Source organism: Takifugu flavidus, chromosome 7 (assembly GCF_003711565.1).
Source record: "Takifugu flavidus isolate HTHZ2018 chromosome 7, ASM371156v2, whole genome shotgun sequence".
NCBI classification, from domain to species: domain Eukaryota; kingdom Metazoa; phylum Chordata; class Actinopteri; order Tetraodontiformes; family Tetraodontidae; genus Takifugu; species Takifugu flavidus.
The window spans coordinates 1,504,008-1,521,593 of NC_079526.1; the positions used below are offsets into that span (position 1 = coordinate 1,504,008).

The 17,586-nt window shown below is 43.1% G+C and overlaps 2 protein-coding genes across 2 annotated transcripts; one reads left to right on the top strand and one right to left on the bottom strand.

Annotated features, from left to right (window-relative positions):
• Nucleotides 1-2,758: 2,758 nt before the first annotated feature.
• lmnb2 (lamin B2) lies at nt 2,759-13,142 on the bottom strand. Its single transcript, XM_057039355.1, has 13 exons — nt 12,733-13,142; nt 10,776-10,912; nt 10,533-10,689; nt 8,378-8,503; nt 8,102-8,200; nt 7,925-7,996; nt 7,719-7,844; nt 7,428-7,648; nt 6,865-7,090; nt 6,620-6,727; nt 6,236-6,355; nt 5,938-6,012; nt 2,759-4,214 (listed from the first exon to the last, which is right to left on the bottom strand). Exons 1-13 carry the CDS (start codon nt 12,943-12,945, stop codon nt 4,179-4,181), a joined length of 1,716 nt encoding a protein of 571 aa, XP_056895335.1. The 5' UTR covers nt 12,946-13,142; the 3' UTR covers nt 2,759-4,178.
• A 1,013-nt stretch (nt 13,143-14,155) lies between these two features.
• On the top strand, nt 14,156-16,944 carry rpl36 (ribosomal protein L36). Its single transcript, XM_057039361.1, has 4 exons — nt 14,156-14,299; nt 14,793-14,887; nt 15,230-15,364; nt 16,826-16,944. Exons 2-4 carry the CDS (start codon nt 14,795-14,797, stop codon nt 16,913-16,915), a joined length of 318 nt encoding a protein of 105 aa, XP_056895341.1. The 5' UTR covers nt 14,156-14,299; nt 14,793-14,794; the 3' UTR covers nt 16,916-16,944.
• The last annotated feature ends 642 nt before the right edge of the window (nt 16,945-17,586 follow it).

Below are 17,586 nucleotides of genomic sequence, written 5' to 3' on the forward strand. Positions count from 1 at the left end.
AGTGACAGGTTATGTACCCTGGTCCTACAAGGTGGCAGTGATTAAGCTGTTGCTTACTAAAACATCACTGGATCCTGATGTGTTAGCAAATTATAGGCCGATATCCAACCTTGCTTTTATCTCTAAAATTCTTGAAAAGGTGGTGGTGACTCAGTTACTGGAGCACCTGCAGAGGGACAGCCTGTTTGAGATGTTTCAGTCAGGCTTTAGAGCTCATCACAGCACAGAAACAGCACTTCTTAAAGTTACTAATGATCTTCTCATAGCTTCAGATCATGGACTGATCTCTATGCTGGTTCTGCTGGACCTCAGTGCTGCTTTTGATACAGTTGATCACAGCCTCCTGTTACAGAGACTGGAACATGGGATTGGGATTAGAGGGACAGCCCTAGACTGGTTTAAATCATATTTATCAGATAGATACTAGTTTGCTCATGTCCACAGCGTTCCCTCTTCATACAGTAGGGTTAGGACCACGGCAATACTAGAGAGCCTACTTGTCCGCACTCTAGAACTGGTTGAAGAGCAGGCAGAGAAAGAGTCAGGCAAAAAGCAGGGTATGTCCTGGGGCAATGGCAAGACAGCCAGGTCAGGAACAGGCCGAGTCACTCACGGGAAATGATTCTGAATATGAGAGTATGGCATGGAAATGATCTTTCAAAACTGTGCAAAACTCCTGAGAGCCATCTGGGGTAGAAGGGCTCTGAAGGGACGACCTCTAATTGCCAGAACACTCAACACTGTAGAGTACGGTATGGCTGGGGTTTAAATACAGGGGGGAAAGGGGATTCGGAATGGGCTGATGAGCAGGCTGCATTCAGGGTGCCTAGGAGCTCCATGTCATTAAGTGGTAACTGCTCCACAGAGTCTGTGGTGTCAGAAGAGCCCTGGGCTTCCCCATTTCTTTAAAATTCAGACTAGTTGGAAGCTTGGTTGAAACCTTCATGGTAAGTTGTGACCGCTTCCTTCTACTGTTTGGAGAGTGAAGGTGGGATGCTCAGCTAGTGTGGAAAAGCCAGTGGGTCTCCACAGGTCTCCTCACTGAATGGATGGCAAGTCTGTGGCCTGCTTCCTGTGGCCCCTCCAACCATGCCTGCAATTCCTGTACCCCCTGTGCCAGATACTCTGGATACTCTATACACAGCATCCTCTGCTAAATAATGAGCATTTGTGTGATACTCCAGATACATGAATCCACCAGGCCGATTAGCTCTGAAACAACACTCCGGTTGGGCCTGACAGTGACATGTTGTGAAAGGGAGGAGAGATTATGTCGTATCATGATTTATCTAAACAGTCCTCTCAAATCCCAGGGAATACTCCACCAAAGGCAACAATTCCAGAATTCCAATTTGGAAACGCTGGCACACCGATTGTCCAAGACCTCTGGACACAGGCTGCATCGCTTCATAGGGTACTTTCTTGCTTCCCAACCCAAAGAGATCTTGGCCATTGATTATATGCTGTTGATGCCTCTGGGCACCTATAAAAATGCACTGGTCACAACCGACCTGTTCAGTAAATTCACTGAGCTGGACATACATGGGTCTAACAAGCCTCCATTGTGGTCCAGGTCTTGATCTCCAAGTATAAGTTTGGCATCCAGAGCCATCCTTATTTGGACCTAGGAAGGAGGCCAGCCAGCTCTGCCTATTGTATTGTGTCAAGCCAGAGTTGTTGGTGGCTGCTGCCAGATGGAAAGAGTGGCATGATCAGCAGGTGCAAGCGGCTAAGCAAGGATCTCTGGGTCCCTGTACTTCACCAGGTGGTGAGGGGCCCCTGCCAGGGACAGAGAAATTTACACTGTTACTCTGGCAAAAGACCAAGCATAAGGTCCGAAATGTGCATCGGGACATGCTGAAGGCTGTGATCCAGCCTGAAGCCGCCGCTTCCCCACCAAGAGGACCATCTTCACCTACTGTGGCAGCAATGGCTGGTGAACTCTAGGTCTGGGTAACATCCTATCCAGCCTGGGCAGCTGTTCCAGGTGCCCTCTGTCCTACCATCACTTCCATCACCATCCTTTAACAGGCCACACTTTCAATTCTCACACTTGTTAGATTTTTGTAACTTGGACACTTGCAAACGGATATATAGTCTTCACCATTTTCATTATATTGTTTTTAATGATGCTTTTACTGACACATTACTTTTACTTACTGCTGCTTTAACAGTGCAAATTTCCCCACAGGTGGAGAAATAAAAGAAATGTTAAAGTATCAGAAGCCATACAGTTGGACAGGAAGAGGGGACAAATGGTTCTCTAAATCTATAGGTTTTTCTTTACAGTTGGAAAAAGCAGTTTGGTTAAATCTTGTCAATTATGAGATCAGTGATATTTATATTTTCATCAGGGATGGATAGCAATCAGTGCCGGGAGCATGGGCCTCAAGAAGAGAGTAGTAGGTAGTCCAGTAGTTACAATCAAACACCCATTTAAACAGCTGCTCCAAGGTCACGCTCTTTTTGTGTGGTCGAGGGGAAGATTCATGAGATTTACTGTTCCAAAGGGAAGCCGTGCAGCATATTTGGAGCAAAGAAACCTGGTTGAACATAAATTCAACTCTGTCACGAGTTGTATCAAGAACAGAAAATGCAGCTTCTTCAGCCGCTAAAAGGACCCAGAAGTCCACTGTTTTTCACTTCTTTAAACGTTTATACATGACTTTAAATAAGGAACTGCTGGAGGAAGAATCAGACACACTTCTGTGGGTCACCCACTCAGAAACTAGGCCAGAGACAAATGAATTCCACAATGTATATCTGTAAAACATTTATTATGCTTACAAAAAAGGTTCAATGAAAAAACGTCCCCTACAGCAACAACACTTAATCTCCTTTTGAATAATAAAATTTGGTTATAGTGTTCAAAATAATCAAAGCAAACTCATGAAAACTGTAGCAGTGAAACTAAAGTCACCACAGAAACAGGTGATAATTTGGATCTCCCAACTTTATGCTGTGACCTGCTCCGACAGCAATCACAAAAGACTACATTCTGTATGAAAGTATTACTATATAAACAATCACAAAAAGAATTGGTTATAAAATGACTGATCGTCGACACACTTATGCAATTTAAGGTTAATGAAGAAAACAATGACAAAATAAGGTAAAGCATTCTATAACAGGTTTTCTGACAGCATACCTGGACCTGTTCTATACAGGTGTCAAAACCAGTTGTGTTGGAGTGGTCGAGCAGTGGATTAAATACAGCAAGGTGGCACATCTGGCACAACCTTTCACTCTTGTTCTACCTGTGTGCAGCCAAGGCTCATTGGTTTGGATCACTAACACCATAGCTCAATAACTGGAGGGCACAATGAAGCAGGATTTAAAACCTGAGATGAGCTGGAACTAAATGCTAAATAATCTATCAGCCTACCACTCATGATCATGCTGACTTTGCTCAAATGCTGCCCAACCAGCGGTTGTAGTTTGGGACAACATTCCAGAATAATGGCTTTAATTATGTGCAAACACATTTACACAAACTCAGTCTAACAGAGGGTTGGCTTTAGGTGACCCAGGCTGACCCCAGGGTCTACATTCAAAGCAAACATAATCGTGCTATTCATCTGAAAAATAGCCAAGGTTCTCCTCACTCTTGGACAGATCGTTGGCCGACATCCTATCTATCTACTGTAGAAAGGGAAAGCATGAATGAAATACTGTAAAGAGTGAGTTGTGTAAGGAAAAAACATTTCACTGGAGTGGAAGCATAAACAAATCAACCGTCACATGCTTTGGTTTAAAGAACCAGAGGCCGTGTAAGCACAGAAAACCTGTTTCACATACAAAACATTGGGTATCGCTCTCTGTGCCAAATTCATTTCAAATGCATCAAAATGCATGTTTATGCATTCAAGAAATTAGCTGTTCTCTCAGGGAAAAGCCTTATGATCCCACCGAGCCACACCATACCGACAAGAAATTATTCTTAGTTAAGACTTCTGGAAAAGGAAAACAAATCAAGTCCATTATCAATCAAACTATAATGACGGTGGAAGAGCACCTCCTGAAGAGCAGAGTATTCCCACTGTCATCTTTGGGTTCTCAACAGGTGTTGACACTGCTGTCAGAAGAGGCAGGGTATGCATGTGGTCTTCAAAGATTAAAACATGATGTGTGTTGCGATGGACAGATACTGTGTGTTAGGTAGAAAAATCTGGAGGGCTTCACATGATGGAACACTCTCTGGAGGACACCTTACCCTATGGAAGAGAGCATGTTTTGCAATAAAGGAAAAACTTGTCATCATTTACATTCATTCAACATAATATAACCACAAACTATAGTAGGGCAGAAAAAAACCTCAATGTAGCGTGTTTATTTTATGAAGACACAATGTACATTAATTGTTATCGCATGCCAATAATATATATATTTTTTAATTCAATGGTCCATGTCAGATTTAGATTTACATTGTTTTAATGTGAATTTAGTTTACGTTTAATTAGAAAATGACATTAAAAAGCACAAAACTCTAAGGTACATTTAGGTGGGCACTTTAAAGGAACTTTCACTTGTTTCACTTTCTTATTCTTTTCAGATCAAATGTCAAGATTAGTTAACTACTAATCTCCCCAAACTGTGCACAAAGCATCAAACGGTCACCTGTCAGTGTACAAGATCTTCCCAATTGAGAGGAAGCAAATAGCAGAGAACACTATCATTTTAAAAATAAAACCAGTTATCAGAACAGACACGCAATTTCAACTGATGACACATTTATGGAACTGCAGTCTGAAACTTCATAGAAAGTGCAACATAACATTACAATTAATACTCAATGGACCTATTACTAGTTTGAACAGGAAGGAATGGCAGGAAGACAGTGATCCCAGCTTCTTCCTCCCTTTTCTAAACATGACGCTGCTCTCCAACCGACTACCTTTACCACCCAATTTAGCTTTGTCTGCTCATCTTGTTCGCCTGCCCTACTTTGGTTTGATTGTATTTTTCTTCTAACATGCTCAAAAAATATGTCAATACCTCAAAAAGAACAACAGATGATTATTAAATTCAGCAACTTTAATAAAAGGGAAGAGACCAACTGCTGTGTTCAGACCCTTTAATATAGATATTGTCAGGCTTGTTTATCACCTGCATATATTTGTTGAAGTAGACAAAAATGACATGAAATGTGCCAAAGTGAGTGAAGCTTCAGCTGCTGTGCCTGCTTCATCCACTCTGGGACAAGTCATTTAGAAACTGATGGGACCTCTGCTGAGGAGTGGACCCAAACCAGAACCATCAGCCCGAAGCAGCAGAAAAATTAAAAAAGGTCAGGAAATGGCCAACACGCACATTCTTTTTGAGAGCTGGTAGCTTCTGGGACAAAAAGCGCACGTGTGTACCGTCAGACAAAAATAGAACAGCTCTGACAATCATGGGCCCTTGCTGAAGGAAGTCTGGGCCTCCAAAATGAACAGAGGCCTTCTGAGGGGCCATTCTTTGGACAACTGAGTCCAAAATCAAATGATCTGGCCACATTTAAAACCAGCTGCTTCTGGAGCTGGATGAGCCCATCTTACCAGACCTATCGATACATTCTTGATTCGAGTCTCCTTCCAGTTGGGGAGTCAAAGCTCAGCTAAAACATCTGGACCTTAAAGAATGGAGATGTTGTAGCAAGACCTGAACAAGTTGGTCTCCCCCAACCTCTCAACTGGCTGAGCTGTATGAGGAGGAGGCTGCAAAAGAGCCCTTAAGCAGCTGTCAGTCAGACTGTGGTTCCACGTTGTGTGGCTTAAAGAAAAAGTAGGAACCTCAGGCTACTATCAAAGAGGGTTCACCAGCTTCATGTTTGTGAAATAAACTTTGAATTGAATACTTAATATTGGATGAAGAACACACGACGAGATGTAATGGTTCCTAAATCAGTTATTGTTGTGTTTTAATTTATTTAATTTAGAAAAGCGAACCACTTCTCACCTCGTGAGCCAAACCTTCCTCTCCTTCTCCATTCTCTACCTCCACCTGTGTCTTCGTTATCCTCCTGGCCACTTCCTGCAAGCAGGTTGATGCATGATGCAAATCATTTCTCTTAATAAACACCAGAGCTGTGTGTTCCCTAGACCTACTCTCTAAAACAACAGGCACCATAAAACCGTGTTAGTGCCTCATGTAAGGAACGGGATGATGCCTTTTAAACACAGCTAAGGCCATTCAATTACACAACTCAGCATTTGTTAAATGAACAGAATCATTAGCCATGGATAGATGTGGTTACCTCTCCATCACCATTAATCAAAATGGTCACCATCTCGTTTCCTGTGCCCCATGATGCCTGACTCTTCCATAACAGGTCAGTGGGAGGACTGTGGACAACGCCAGCATCAGCAGACCATACCTGTTGGCACCATCAAATAAGCAAATTTAACATTCATATCCAATATGACTTTAACCATCAAATAATAGACAGAGACACACACACAGTCTATAGGTGCACACAAATGCAAGTGTATACATAATTTATAACCATTCTGTCTTTCATATAGGGCATGTCTCTTCCACAGAACAAAACTCACTGGACCCCACACAGCATACACTAAAGAACTGCAGCATCACACTCAGGCCAGGCAGGCAGGCATTCCTCCAACGTGATGGCTCTCACCGTGACAGACTGCCCAGCTTTCAGAACAAACTTTGGAGTAAACTTGTAGAAGACCTCGTCTCCACAGTCCACCTGTCTCTTTAAGCGCCAGCTGCCCATCGGTTGGTCCTGCAAGACACAGCATTATGCAGAAAATGTTTCATGTAAAGGTTGAACAACTGTAAAAGACCATGTGGTGCCAAGCAGAAATGAAAGGTTATCTGCACGCAAGCTAGCATCGCTCGTGCTGCCAAGAGCTTCCGCACCTGCGCAGTATCATTGGTGAGGGTGACTGCATTTCCATTCATGTCGGTGGGAGATATGGTGACGGCGCCACTTGCTGTGGCCTCTTCTGACACCAGCAGCTTCCCTTCTCCTCCCACTTCTGGGATATCTTTACAATCAACTCTCTTCCTTTTGGAAGAACGTGAAGAACTTCCAGTAATTCTGGAGACGGAGACTTGTGTTGATGGGCTGGGGGACAACTTCAGCCTGAAATACCACCAAAAAATAATTTGCTTTAAGAAAAAATGATATGTAGTGAAATATTTCGATTTATTTTACAGTCCGGAAGGCTAAAGGAAGTGGTTTTATCTTCCTAATGGTTAGGAAGATCTGGTTAGGACCTAACCAGATCAAGGCTGTGAATGTCAGTATGCTTTAAAGTATTTAGTTGTACAGCGAGTTAGACACATAGTGTAATACAAATTGCTTTAAAAAATAAAAATAAAAAACCAAATTAAAACCCAACACCCCCACAAGACCCAGCCAGACCTGCAGACGCAACTCTAAACATACGGTACTATCTGATCAATAAGGGAGTGAATACCTGTGTTCCTCTCCTTCCAAAAGTTTCCTGTATGCATTAATCTCCATGTCTAGGGCAAGTTTTACATCCAGCAGCTCCTGGTATTCACCAAGTTGAGTATTCATCATCTCTCTCAGCTCTGCCATCTCTTGTTCTTTCCTCTCTATCTCTCGGCGGTGCTTGTCTCGCTCTGCTGAAAGAGTTTCTTCCAGATCCCTAATACGATCTTCCGAAGCAGAAACCTTTGAATGTGAAAGCAAACATATTACAGCACCAACCACCATGTGGAACATTAGCAGGAAAAAACAGCACCTGTTTCTGCAAAGCATTCAGCTTCTCCCCCAGTCTCTCGATCCTCATACGTGACTCCAGGAGCTCCTCTCGCGCTGTGCTCACCGCGTTGTCATTCATTTCTGAGGCCCCCTTGGCATTGTCCAACTAGAAGACACGATCAGTGTCAAAACGGCTTCTCTATAATCCAGAGCAAGGATGCTTGAAATGAAAAGTGAATAACTGACCTTGGCCTGGAATGTTTGCTCCAGTTCTTCTTTATAAAAAGAGACTTGCTCATCATGCTGCTTCCTCAAATCCTGGTGAGATCAGACAATCCTGATCAACAGTGATCCTCCTCACTAAGAATGCTACTTTCATGTTGTGCTCACAATTGCTTGCAGTAAATCGATGAGTTAACACACCTGCAATGCTTGCGCCAGTTTGAACTCATAGTCCCGCCTGACACCGGAATCGACTTCCACTATTCTCTGTTCCTGTACACGTCGAGACTCGCGCACCTCCTGTAGAAAGAAAAGCAAATGTTATTGGTACAAACCAATGACATGTTCTGTCATCTTGCTGTCATCACACTGGTCTTAAAGTACAAGGACTAACTCCAAACAAGACCTAGTTATGTGTATAAATGTTTATTACTTCCTCCAAGGTCAGCAGGCATTAAAGTCACTACAGATACATACCTCATCATACAGGGTCTTCCTGAACTCCAGGTCTTCATTCAATGACTGACAGCGATTTTCCAAGTCAACACGCATCAGTGTCTCAGCCTCTAGCTGTCGCTTAGCTACAGCATGACTGTCTTCTGCCTGTACATCAGCAAACCAAAACAAAAACCTTTATTAGAGGACCGTTTGGAGGTGTTTTGTTAACAGTATCTACACAGGTGTAGAAAACACACATGTACATTCTATCAAACCCCCGAAGCAGCGGGGAACTGTTCTGACACCAGTTGTAGCTGGGATAACTGGATTTCTGAGTAGTTCCACATTACTGGGGGCGGAGCTGCTTTTTTATGTTGAAAGAAGTGCTAAACAATGTCAGTGACATGACAGGTCCACTCAAAATCAGCCAAAATCGCTTTCTTTAAGAGCTGGTTCACATGCTGGATGCTCGGCTCACAGAGGAGTGTGTCCACGACAGAGCAGGGAGGCCATACTGACGTATCTCCATTGAGGTTCCTAGTGTGATGGGTGCGAGTGCTATAAACTGACCAGTGTATAATAATGGACTGGAAAGGTAAAACCTAGGTAAACTGTAACTGGACCGCAGCTCATGGGATCGGCATGTGATCTATAGTCCAAATTACAACACCGTTTTGTTTGATTCGGACAGAAAATATTCATTTGCTGGCAAAGTTTTTGGCCAACAGTGTTTTGCAAAACAATCCACCTTTTTTCTGGTTTCTAAGCAGATTATAAAGTCATTTAATTTTCAAGATTCTTTAGAGAAATCAAACATAATGGATGGTGAATGGTGGCATCTGCAGTTATTGATAGGAGCTTCTTTTAAAACCTCTGGAGTGATTTTTCTTTGTGATTTTCTTCTTTCCAGGTACGGGAGGCTGACTCCATCTCTACTTTTAAGATCAGGCTTAAAACCTTCCTCTTTGAAAAAGCTTATTGTTGCTGATTCTGTAGTTCCAGTTACTATCATAGACAGACAAATTATCATACTTAGGGGGTCGTCTAATCGTTAGGTTAACATCTTAGTTATGCTGCTATAGGCCAAGGCTGCCGGGGTCCAGAAACATGATCAACTGACAGGCCTCTGTCACCCCACTGGGTCATGGTTTCCTCTCCTCTCCTCTCCCCCCCCCCCCCCCCCACTGGGTCATGGTTTCCTCTCCTCTCCTACCAATTCTATCCTCTACCTGTCCTCCCCCTCTACCCAGCCGGCCATCAGCAGGAGGGTCCCCCTACATGAGCCTGGTCCTGCTCAAGGTTTCTTCCTGTTAAAGGGGAGTTTTTCCTTGCCACTGTTGCTTGTCTGGGGTTAGGCCCTGGGATTCTGGAAAGCGCCATGAAACAATTTTGATTGTAAAAGACGCTATATAAATAAAGATTGATTTGATTGATTTGAATATTCAGTAACATGTAGGGCTGGCCTTCCACAGCATTTATACTGGTGCCATGTAGGGTTTGTGTACAATCATACATATTTTTGCAGTGTTTTGCCAAACTTGCAGAGTTGTGATACGTAAACATCTCATGGTAAATCTGGTGTGGTATATCTAATGAAGCAATCAGTGCGCCATCATGTTAGACCGCTGCACATTAGTGGTGTACTAATTGATTGCTTCAGTCTGCTGGAGCTGGAAGTGGAACCTCCAGTAAAAGGCACCAGTCTCAGGCTCCCTTCTGCAGATGTTATGTACTACAACAGGAGAAACACAGACTGGACCACAATCTTCAGACATTAAAGTAACAATATTAAACAATATCTGTTACTTTAATACCAGACATTGCATAACGGTAAAGTACCACTTATCATTTTTTTGGGTGGGTGGGGTTATTATAAACATGCCTTGTTCCCAGTAGCCTGCTGTCGTATACGGTAATGTGCCTGTGCATATACTCACATGTTCCCGTACCTCCAAATACGCCAAGTTGAATGCCCCCTGATTTACAAAAAAGCTAACTCTTCAAAATCTTCCCTCACTATAGACTCCGAACAAACCTAATAAGTCATCCCTAGTAATATGTAGTATTTTTCTTCTATTCTGAGAGATTATCAACTCAAAAGCAAATTGGTGAGGTGCGATGTTATATCTACATGATATCTATAAATCACTGCATTGGCATATTAATTTACTTGCTAATATATGTACATACATACCTTGGCCAGCAGGCTGTTGACATCAGCCAGTTCAGATGTTAGGGCAGCGTTCTCGCTTAGAGCTGTAGAAAGAGCTGCTTTGCTCTTATTAAGCTGGTCTTCCAAAACACTGGCCCTGGACATCGCAGTAGCAAGGTCCCCTTCCTTCTTCTTGACACTAGACACCCAGGAAAGAACACAATTATGGCTTTAAACTACAAACTGTCCCTCCAAACAGTGTCTGAGGTGTACGAGATCATCCACCTGCGTTTTGCTTCTTCGAGTTCCGCTTGAGCCTTGCCCAGGTCTATCTGCAGTTTAGCCCGGTCTTTGGCAGTTTCATCCAAAACCCGCCGAGCGTCGGCCAACTCTGCCTCGTAGAGAGCCTTCAGGCCTGACACCTAAAAACAGATGCAGACTCCATCACAGCTTGGCTGGGAGGGGGGTGGGGGGTTGTAAATTGCACCGGTAATAGAACCCCAGCGAGACAAGACTCTCATATATTCCGAACTATAAAGCGCACTTAAAATTGCCGATCGTATAATCCGTTGCACCTTATGTATTAGTTCTGGTTGTGCTTACTGACATCAAACTGATTTTATTTGTTACACAGAGCTCTGTCAAAATGTTTCAGTCCGACTTTGGTAAGATATGGAGCCGCACTGCTGGACCGTTGGAGCATTACGACTACCGTAGTCTGGAGCCTCACACACTTTTGGCTTGGCTCCCTTAAAAAGAGACCGGTTTGTTGATATTGCACTTTATAGTACGAACAATGTTACACATCCACCTTTGTTCTCACTCCAACCTTTAATCAGTCACTGCTCTATGGGGGTGTAAATTCCTTTTACTATCATTTTCCTGACTTGGCCTGCATTGCTCACTAAGCTGATGTCTTATCTGACTGTATGTATTAAATGTAATTAAGAAATGGCACCTTTGCAGCAAATATTAAAGAAATCAGAAAAATGGACAACCAACAGGATAAAGGAAGATAGAACCCTTGATAATTTACATTATTTTGATATCTAAATAGCTTCAACTCACAAGAAAGTTGATTTGGAACAAGTTTGTCTACATCCAAACTCATTTAACTCATTTATGCTTTAGAGAATCTTTAACTATTTCATAAACATCCTTTGCAGATAGATCATAAATTAGGATTAAATGTTGCGATGTCACTACACATGAAGAATGGTTGTAATTTAGAATATACTCAGCAGCACAGGTGCATCTTAAAATGTTACACAGCATGAAAAACATAATTAATTTATGCAGTTCTATTAAGCTCCAGTTACTGATTCAGTAGACACAGAATGAAAGATGTGTTGTTTCAACGGTGATGACTGTGTTGTGTAAATGTTGAAGCTCAAAATACAGTATACTGAAAATCTGAATATCATCTACCACAATTTTAAAACAAATTTAAAATGTTAGTTCTGAAAAGCATGCTGATGGCTGCTTGAACTGCTGAAGGTATGCAGCCTGACGGGACGGTGACCTGTACCGAAGCATCTTAGAAGCCCAGAGTTCTGCTGCAGGTCGTGTTCAGTAAGCTTCTGCTCAATTAACCAGGTTTTGCAGTCGTGTTCCAGCGAGCTGGACATCCCCAGAAAGCTCCATAAAACGTGTGTGTGTTATAGGAGCGAGCTGAAGAGGAATGTGCGCGCGTGTGTGTGTGTGGGCCGCAGTCATCCCCGTCTGCTTCCACTCAAACTTCCTGTGTGCAGCTGATCCCCACGCTGGGAAGCTTCCTAAACCACACGCACACACAAAACCAGTGCTGGTGTTTTGAATGACTTCCCTTTTTACCCAGGGACACAATAGTTCCACAAAATAGTTTCTTTGAGATCGGAATTGGGGGTTTCTATCAACTGTAATGCACGGTGAATAAAGACAGGTTGAATCAGGAAAATGATTCATTTAAAAATTCGGGGAGCTTTTTATGTGCACCGATGGTTTGACACGCTTAAGCACCCTGGTCCAATGCGCCTGAATTCGGAACTGGTCCGGTCAGTGTGCGGTCCTGTCCAAACACCGGGGCTGGACTGCACACACGGGTCTTCGGTTGAAACGTTTAATGCTTCATCGCCTATTAAAGCTTGTTCACGGCGCTTTGTTTATTGCTAATGGCAACTTACTTCGCTTTCATTACAGTTCAGGGTTGAATCAAGACTAAACGAATGTGGACATTAAACAGTTATAGTTGATGTAGACTTACCTCTCTGGTAGTCACCTCCTCTTTTTCAGACACTTTCACCATCAGTCGATCATTCTCCAGCTCCAAGGACCGTACGCGGTCGATGTACACGGCTAATCTATCATTCAGATGCTGTAAATCGTGCTTTTCTTGCAGGCGAGTGATCCGGGTTGGCGACAGAGGTGTAGAGGCCGCCGGTCGAACAGTTTCTCGACTTGGGGTAGCAGTCGCCATAACGCCTTTTGTTGTTCTGCTGCGCCGCTTAGTGAGCAAATTAGAAGAAATGGTAATGGCCTTCCTTTTAGAGAGTTGTTTGGTTTATCTGATCGCCGAGTCTCTATCAGTCAATAAGTCATGAGCGCATGGACAGCAATGTCTTCCAAAGATCAACCAGAGTAGTGAATCCAAGATGGCCGCTACCGCCTACATCACCGCGCCAAAAGAACACAACGCTTCCGCTCTCGCGAGGGCCGACGGGAAACCATTGTTCGCGAGTGGAACCCATATGGTGTTTCGCGGCTATTTCTCGTCCAGTGAGCGGGATTTCACCGTTGACGTCACTATACTGATACGTTTCGATCACTCAAAATTGTAATTCAAAAATTCCTTTATTTCATATTCATTACACACGGGCTGATATTATCCAAGTATTCTGTTGTTTTCTGCATTTGAGTATTGTAGTGCACTGCTAGTTAAAAGCCCAAATTCAATGTCTCAGAAAATTAGAGGACAAACCAAATATTATTTTTGATGAAGACGCTTGACTTCTGAAAAGAATGAACACATAGAGAATTCGGTAGCTGGGTGGGGCTCCTTTTACATGAATTACTGCAACGCTACAGCCTTGAGGTGAAGCACAGGTAGCTTCAGGATTGTCTGCATTGTTGTTTCTGGTGCCTCTAATGTTTGTTCTTGCACTACAACGTGAACACCACCACTGCAAAAAAAAGAGGGATAATTAAAATCACACATATCAATTAATTAACTATTCCAGTTGTCATGGACATTCACTTACAAAACAAAGAGGTGCCTCACAGCAGATTTCAATCTAGGGAATACAGTAAGGGCACCCGTCAAGCTCTTTCCAACTACACAAGATTGGGCATTGTAGTGAACCACAGGAACACAGTGCCAGCATATGGTCTAAAATGGTTCCAATTATTTAAATTCTAATTAAGTTCATCATGAAATATCTTCAGCAATTTGCTCCATTCCATGAGTAACCAAAGTAGTGGCACATAACTAATGAAATGTAATAGGAGACTCAATTCAACAGAACACGAATGGCAAGACTGGTTATATCTGGCCCTGCTTCTTATTCACCTATTGCCACAATGAAACATAAAATGAAGCACAGTTGAGGGATTTTTCTAATCCCACCATTTTTTTTATTTTTTTATTTTGTTGCCTCACATCCGTTGTTGCTGTTTCTGACCCTAAAAACTGACCTTTTATTGCAGTGCACCCCCCAACCGGTTGGGGCGCTGCCGTGTCCGCAGCGCAGTGGCGTCTTCCGGGCCAGATCTTTGTTCTTCCTGGTTCGCTCAATTCACGTCCCTTCTGGCTTGACCGCCATCATAGAAAGCAGGTATGTTCTAGATGCGCAAGCAATGTTACTAAAACCCATAGATAATCTCATCCATCCTTTAATTTATGTCGAACAAATAAAGGGCTGTCTGGTCCAATGCTTCAATTTAACAACCAGACCGAATATGGTCAAATAAAGGCTAACTTTTAACCGTGTTGTTGCCATTTATTCATCAGGCGGCGTTTATCTTCATCCCGGAATATGTTATTGGCACCAACAGATCCGAATTAAAGGCTGCCTCTTTAACATTACGAGCGGCTTTGCTGAAATTCACTGCAATTGCTAGTATTACTGTCAAGTCACATCTATATGACCATGATAGTGAAGCGGAAAGGTTCCTCAAACGTAGAAGTTTTAAGCAGTTTAGCTATTTTATAAATGTCCACGTGTGAAGCGGGGTCGTTAATGCTAACAGAGGAAGTGTACGATTTGAGAGGCATTAGACTGTATGTGTTGTCAGAGACGTTTCTAATAAGCAGTGTTTGTCCTGCAGACATGGCTATCCGCTACCCCATGGCCATCGGCCTGAATAAAGGCCACCCGGTCACTAAAAATGTAACTGCTCCCAAACACAGCCGCCGACGTGGGGTGAGTATTGATGGAGGCCCAGAGCACTTGGGGCTTTTTGTCCATGTGCCGCGATTGCTCATGTTCACGTTTGTTTAATGTTCGTATGAGTGACTAGTGGTTAATACAGGTAATCTTTACTGGGGGGGTGTTTATCTGGGAAGGCAATTAACAAGCTCAGAGAAACACGTTGCATTAAAATAAACCCTTCCTCTGTAAATGATAAGTTCTTGGCTTTATTTGCCACTTATTCATTACATTTGATTTACCATGCTATGTGTAACAATATAAAAGAGCCATTTTTTGTATTGTTTGTACATACGCTAACTTGAAATTAATGTTTTCATGTCATTTCTATTACAGCGTCTGACTAAACACAGCAAGTTCATTCGCGACATGATCCGCGATGTTTGTGGTTTTGCTCCTTATGAGAGGCGAGCCATGGAGCTGCTGAAGGTATCAAAGGACAAGAGGGCTCTGAAGTTCATCAAGAAGAGGGTGAGGGCAATTTGCTGTTTTTGTGGATGCTTTTCTCCTTTGTCTGCTGAGGGTTTGTTGGATCTTTTCAGTTTTGTCTTTAATTGAAGCAGCTGCATGTGGTGGATCAAGTCTGCCTCAAATACCTGAACATTGAAAAATGAATTCTCCTACAAAAGGCTTGGTGCTGTGTTTACAGTCAGTGCTGTCATGGTGGCTGAAGTGTGGTCAGTTTTATAGTGTCAGGCTGGAAGTACACAGAGGCCATACCTGTAGATCTGTGGGCCTCAGCAGCAGTCCTACTGCCAGCTTTCATATTACTCTATAACCTTTAAATTATTATTTGTAACCCTGAGATCATTTTAATCTAAGCCGTTTGTCAAATTATTTAAGGTACTATAATGGGATAGTTTGGTTTCTGTGGTCTTCGGGACCCCTTTTTTGTGAGTGTGTGTCTGACATTGCTCACTGTTTTGCTACTTGATTCACAACTCCAGAGCAGCTGGTCTAGATCATGGTGTAGATCACTCTTCTTGGCCAGTTGGGGTTTTTGGTGGCTTCGCTAATCTAGGTTCACATTTCAGATTAATTCATTCCAGTTTCTCAAATGTTTGTGACACATTTTCAGTTTGGTTAGAATCAAATCTTTGCTAGCTTTCATCTTCACGTGTTAAAGGTTTGAACTGACTGGGCATCTAGACTGGCATCTGCTTATTTAGCAGAGAAGCGTTTAAAGAGAGAACCAGTCTGTTACCTAAAGTTACGCTCACACTACGTGATTTTAGCCCAACTGTCTGGTCGGCGACTGCTTTTTGCTCTTCTCTGCAAGATGTTGGTGAGGCAGTTGGACAGCTGTGTTGTTAGTGTGAACACCAATGAAGACTGAATATCTAGCACGATAGAGGTCCCATAGCATCACAACATCAGAAGCTTGAGCCAATGTAGCAGAAACAGGGTTGCTGTGTGTTTGGAACTGCTGTCCAAAGCCCTCAGCCGAGCACAGTCACAGCTTCCTAGTAGCTTCCCACATTCTGATTATTTCTCTGATGTTAAAACACGACCTCATTTTAAAAAGACGGGGGGCTGCTGCCAAATGCACGAGTGACCCAGAGAAGCTTCAGCAGCTTCCTTTTGTGTTTTTGTACGACACATCGCACCGACCTGGAGGCCTTCTCCCTGCTCCTCGTCTGTTAGCAATGATAAAACATCAGAGGTCATGTGGCGTGAATGCGTCACAGACCTCAACACCCCTGACCACATGACCGTGGTGTTGTGAGTGAGGCATAAAGCAGCAACTGCATTACCTAACGCACCTTTGCTGTGAGCTCTGGGTGTATGTTAATGATTCTGATGCAAGTAAATACCTGAAGAGGGGGAAGCCCAGGCATATCTGTATGCTGCTGCACTTCATTAAATTCTTGAAAGTATGTGATGCTGTGTCCTAAAGTTCATTATTTTCACAGTTGTGTTTTTCTTCCCTAGATTGGCACTCACATTAGGGCTAAGAGAAAGAGAGAGGAGCTCAGCAACGTTCTGGCTGCCATGAGGAAAGCTGCTGCCAAGAAAGACTGATCTGTTAATAAAGACTGTCCAAACACAAACCTGCTGGGCTGTCTTGGTTTTGTTTTGGTGGTGGCCTCTCATCACCATACTGACTAAAATTCCCTTACATTTGTATTTGGAGTCACTGAAAAGTTAAAAGGATCCAGCGTGTGAAGTTCTGCTGTGGGCTCCTTTGATCTTTTTGGTTAACCTTGAAATGAAATTTCCTCCAAAAATGAATCTGCCTGCAGAAGAACCCTGTCTATAAGCCAAGTAAAGCAATAATAACTTAATATTCAATATTCAGTTTTTGGAGAAACACGTCATTTTTGCCTGTCCATAAATTCAAGAGAAGCTGAGAAGTGCACGTGTTCTGACCAGGATTTGGCCTGGTGCTGTTAAACACTGGATGGCTTGTTTCCAGTCTCCTGACCTCTTCATCCTTTTCAGGGTCGGGGAGGGTTCTGGAGCCTGACCCAGTTGCACAGGCAAAGGCAGGTCCAACCCTGGCTGAGTTAATCACAGGGCTTTATGCATCGTGGGTTCAGTACCTTGCCCAAGGGTACCTCGGCATTGCTCTGACGGCATTCTGGCACCTCCCCCTAGTAGACCTGAGATGTTCACCCTCAGTGTAGGAGTGCCGTTCTAAATAATGCTGCTCTGAACATGTTACCCTAAGCAACTCCTAAGCTCTCAACAGA

Bases quoted from the DNA above. Each gene is read 5' to 3' on its own strand.
- lmnb2 (XM_057039355.1), bottom strand. From the start codon at position 12,945: ATGGCGACTGCTACCCCAAGTCGAGAAACTGTTCGACCGGCGGCCTCT. The intron at 7,091-7,427 runs GTATTCACTCCC...GTGGTATTTCAG, and splicing joins TTGGAAGGAGAGGAACACAG to GCTGAAGTTGTCCCCCAGCC. The intron at 6,728-6,864 runs GTGCGGAAGCTC...TGTGTCTTGCAG, and splicing joins TCACCAATGATACTGCGCAG to GACCAACCGATGGGCAGCTG.
- rpl36 (XM_057039361.1), top strand. From the start codon at position 14,795: ATGGCTATCCGCTACCCCATGGCCATCGGCCTGAATAAAGGCCACCCG. The intron at 14,888-15,229 runs GTGAGTATTGAT...TTTCTATTACAG, and splicing joins AACACAGCCGCCGACGTGGG to CGTCTGACTAAACACAGCAA. The intron at 15,365-16,825 runs GTGAGGGCAATT...TTTCTTCCCTAG, and splicing joins TGAAGTTCATCAAGAAGAGG to ATTGGCACTCACATTAGGGC.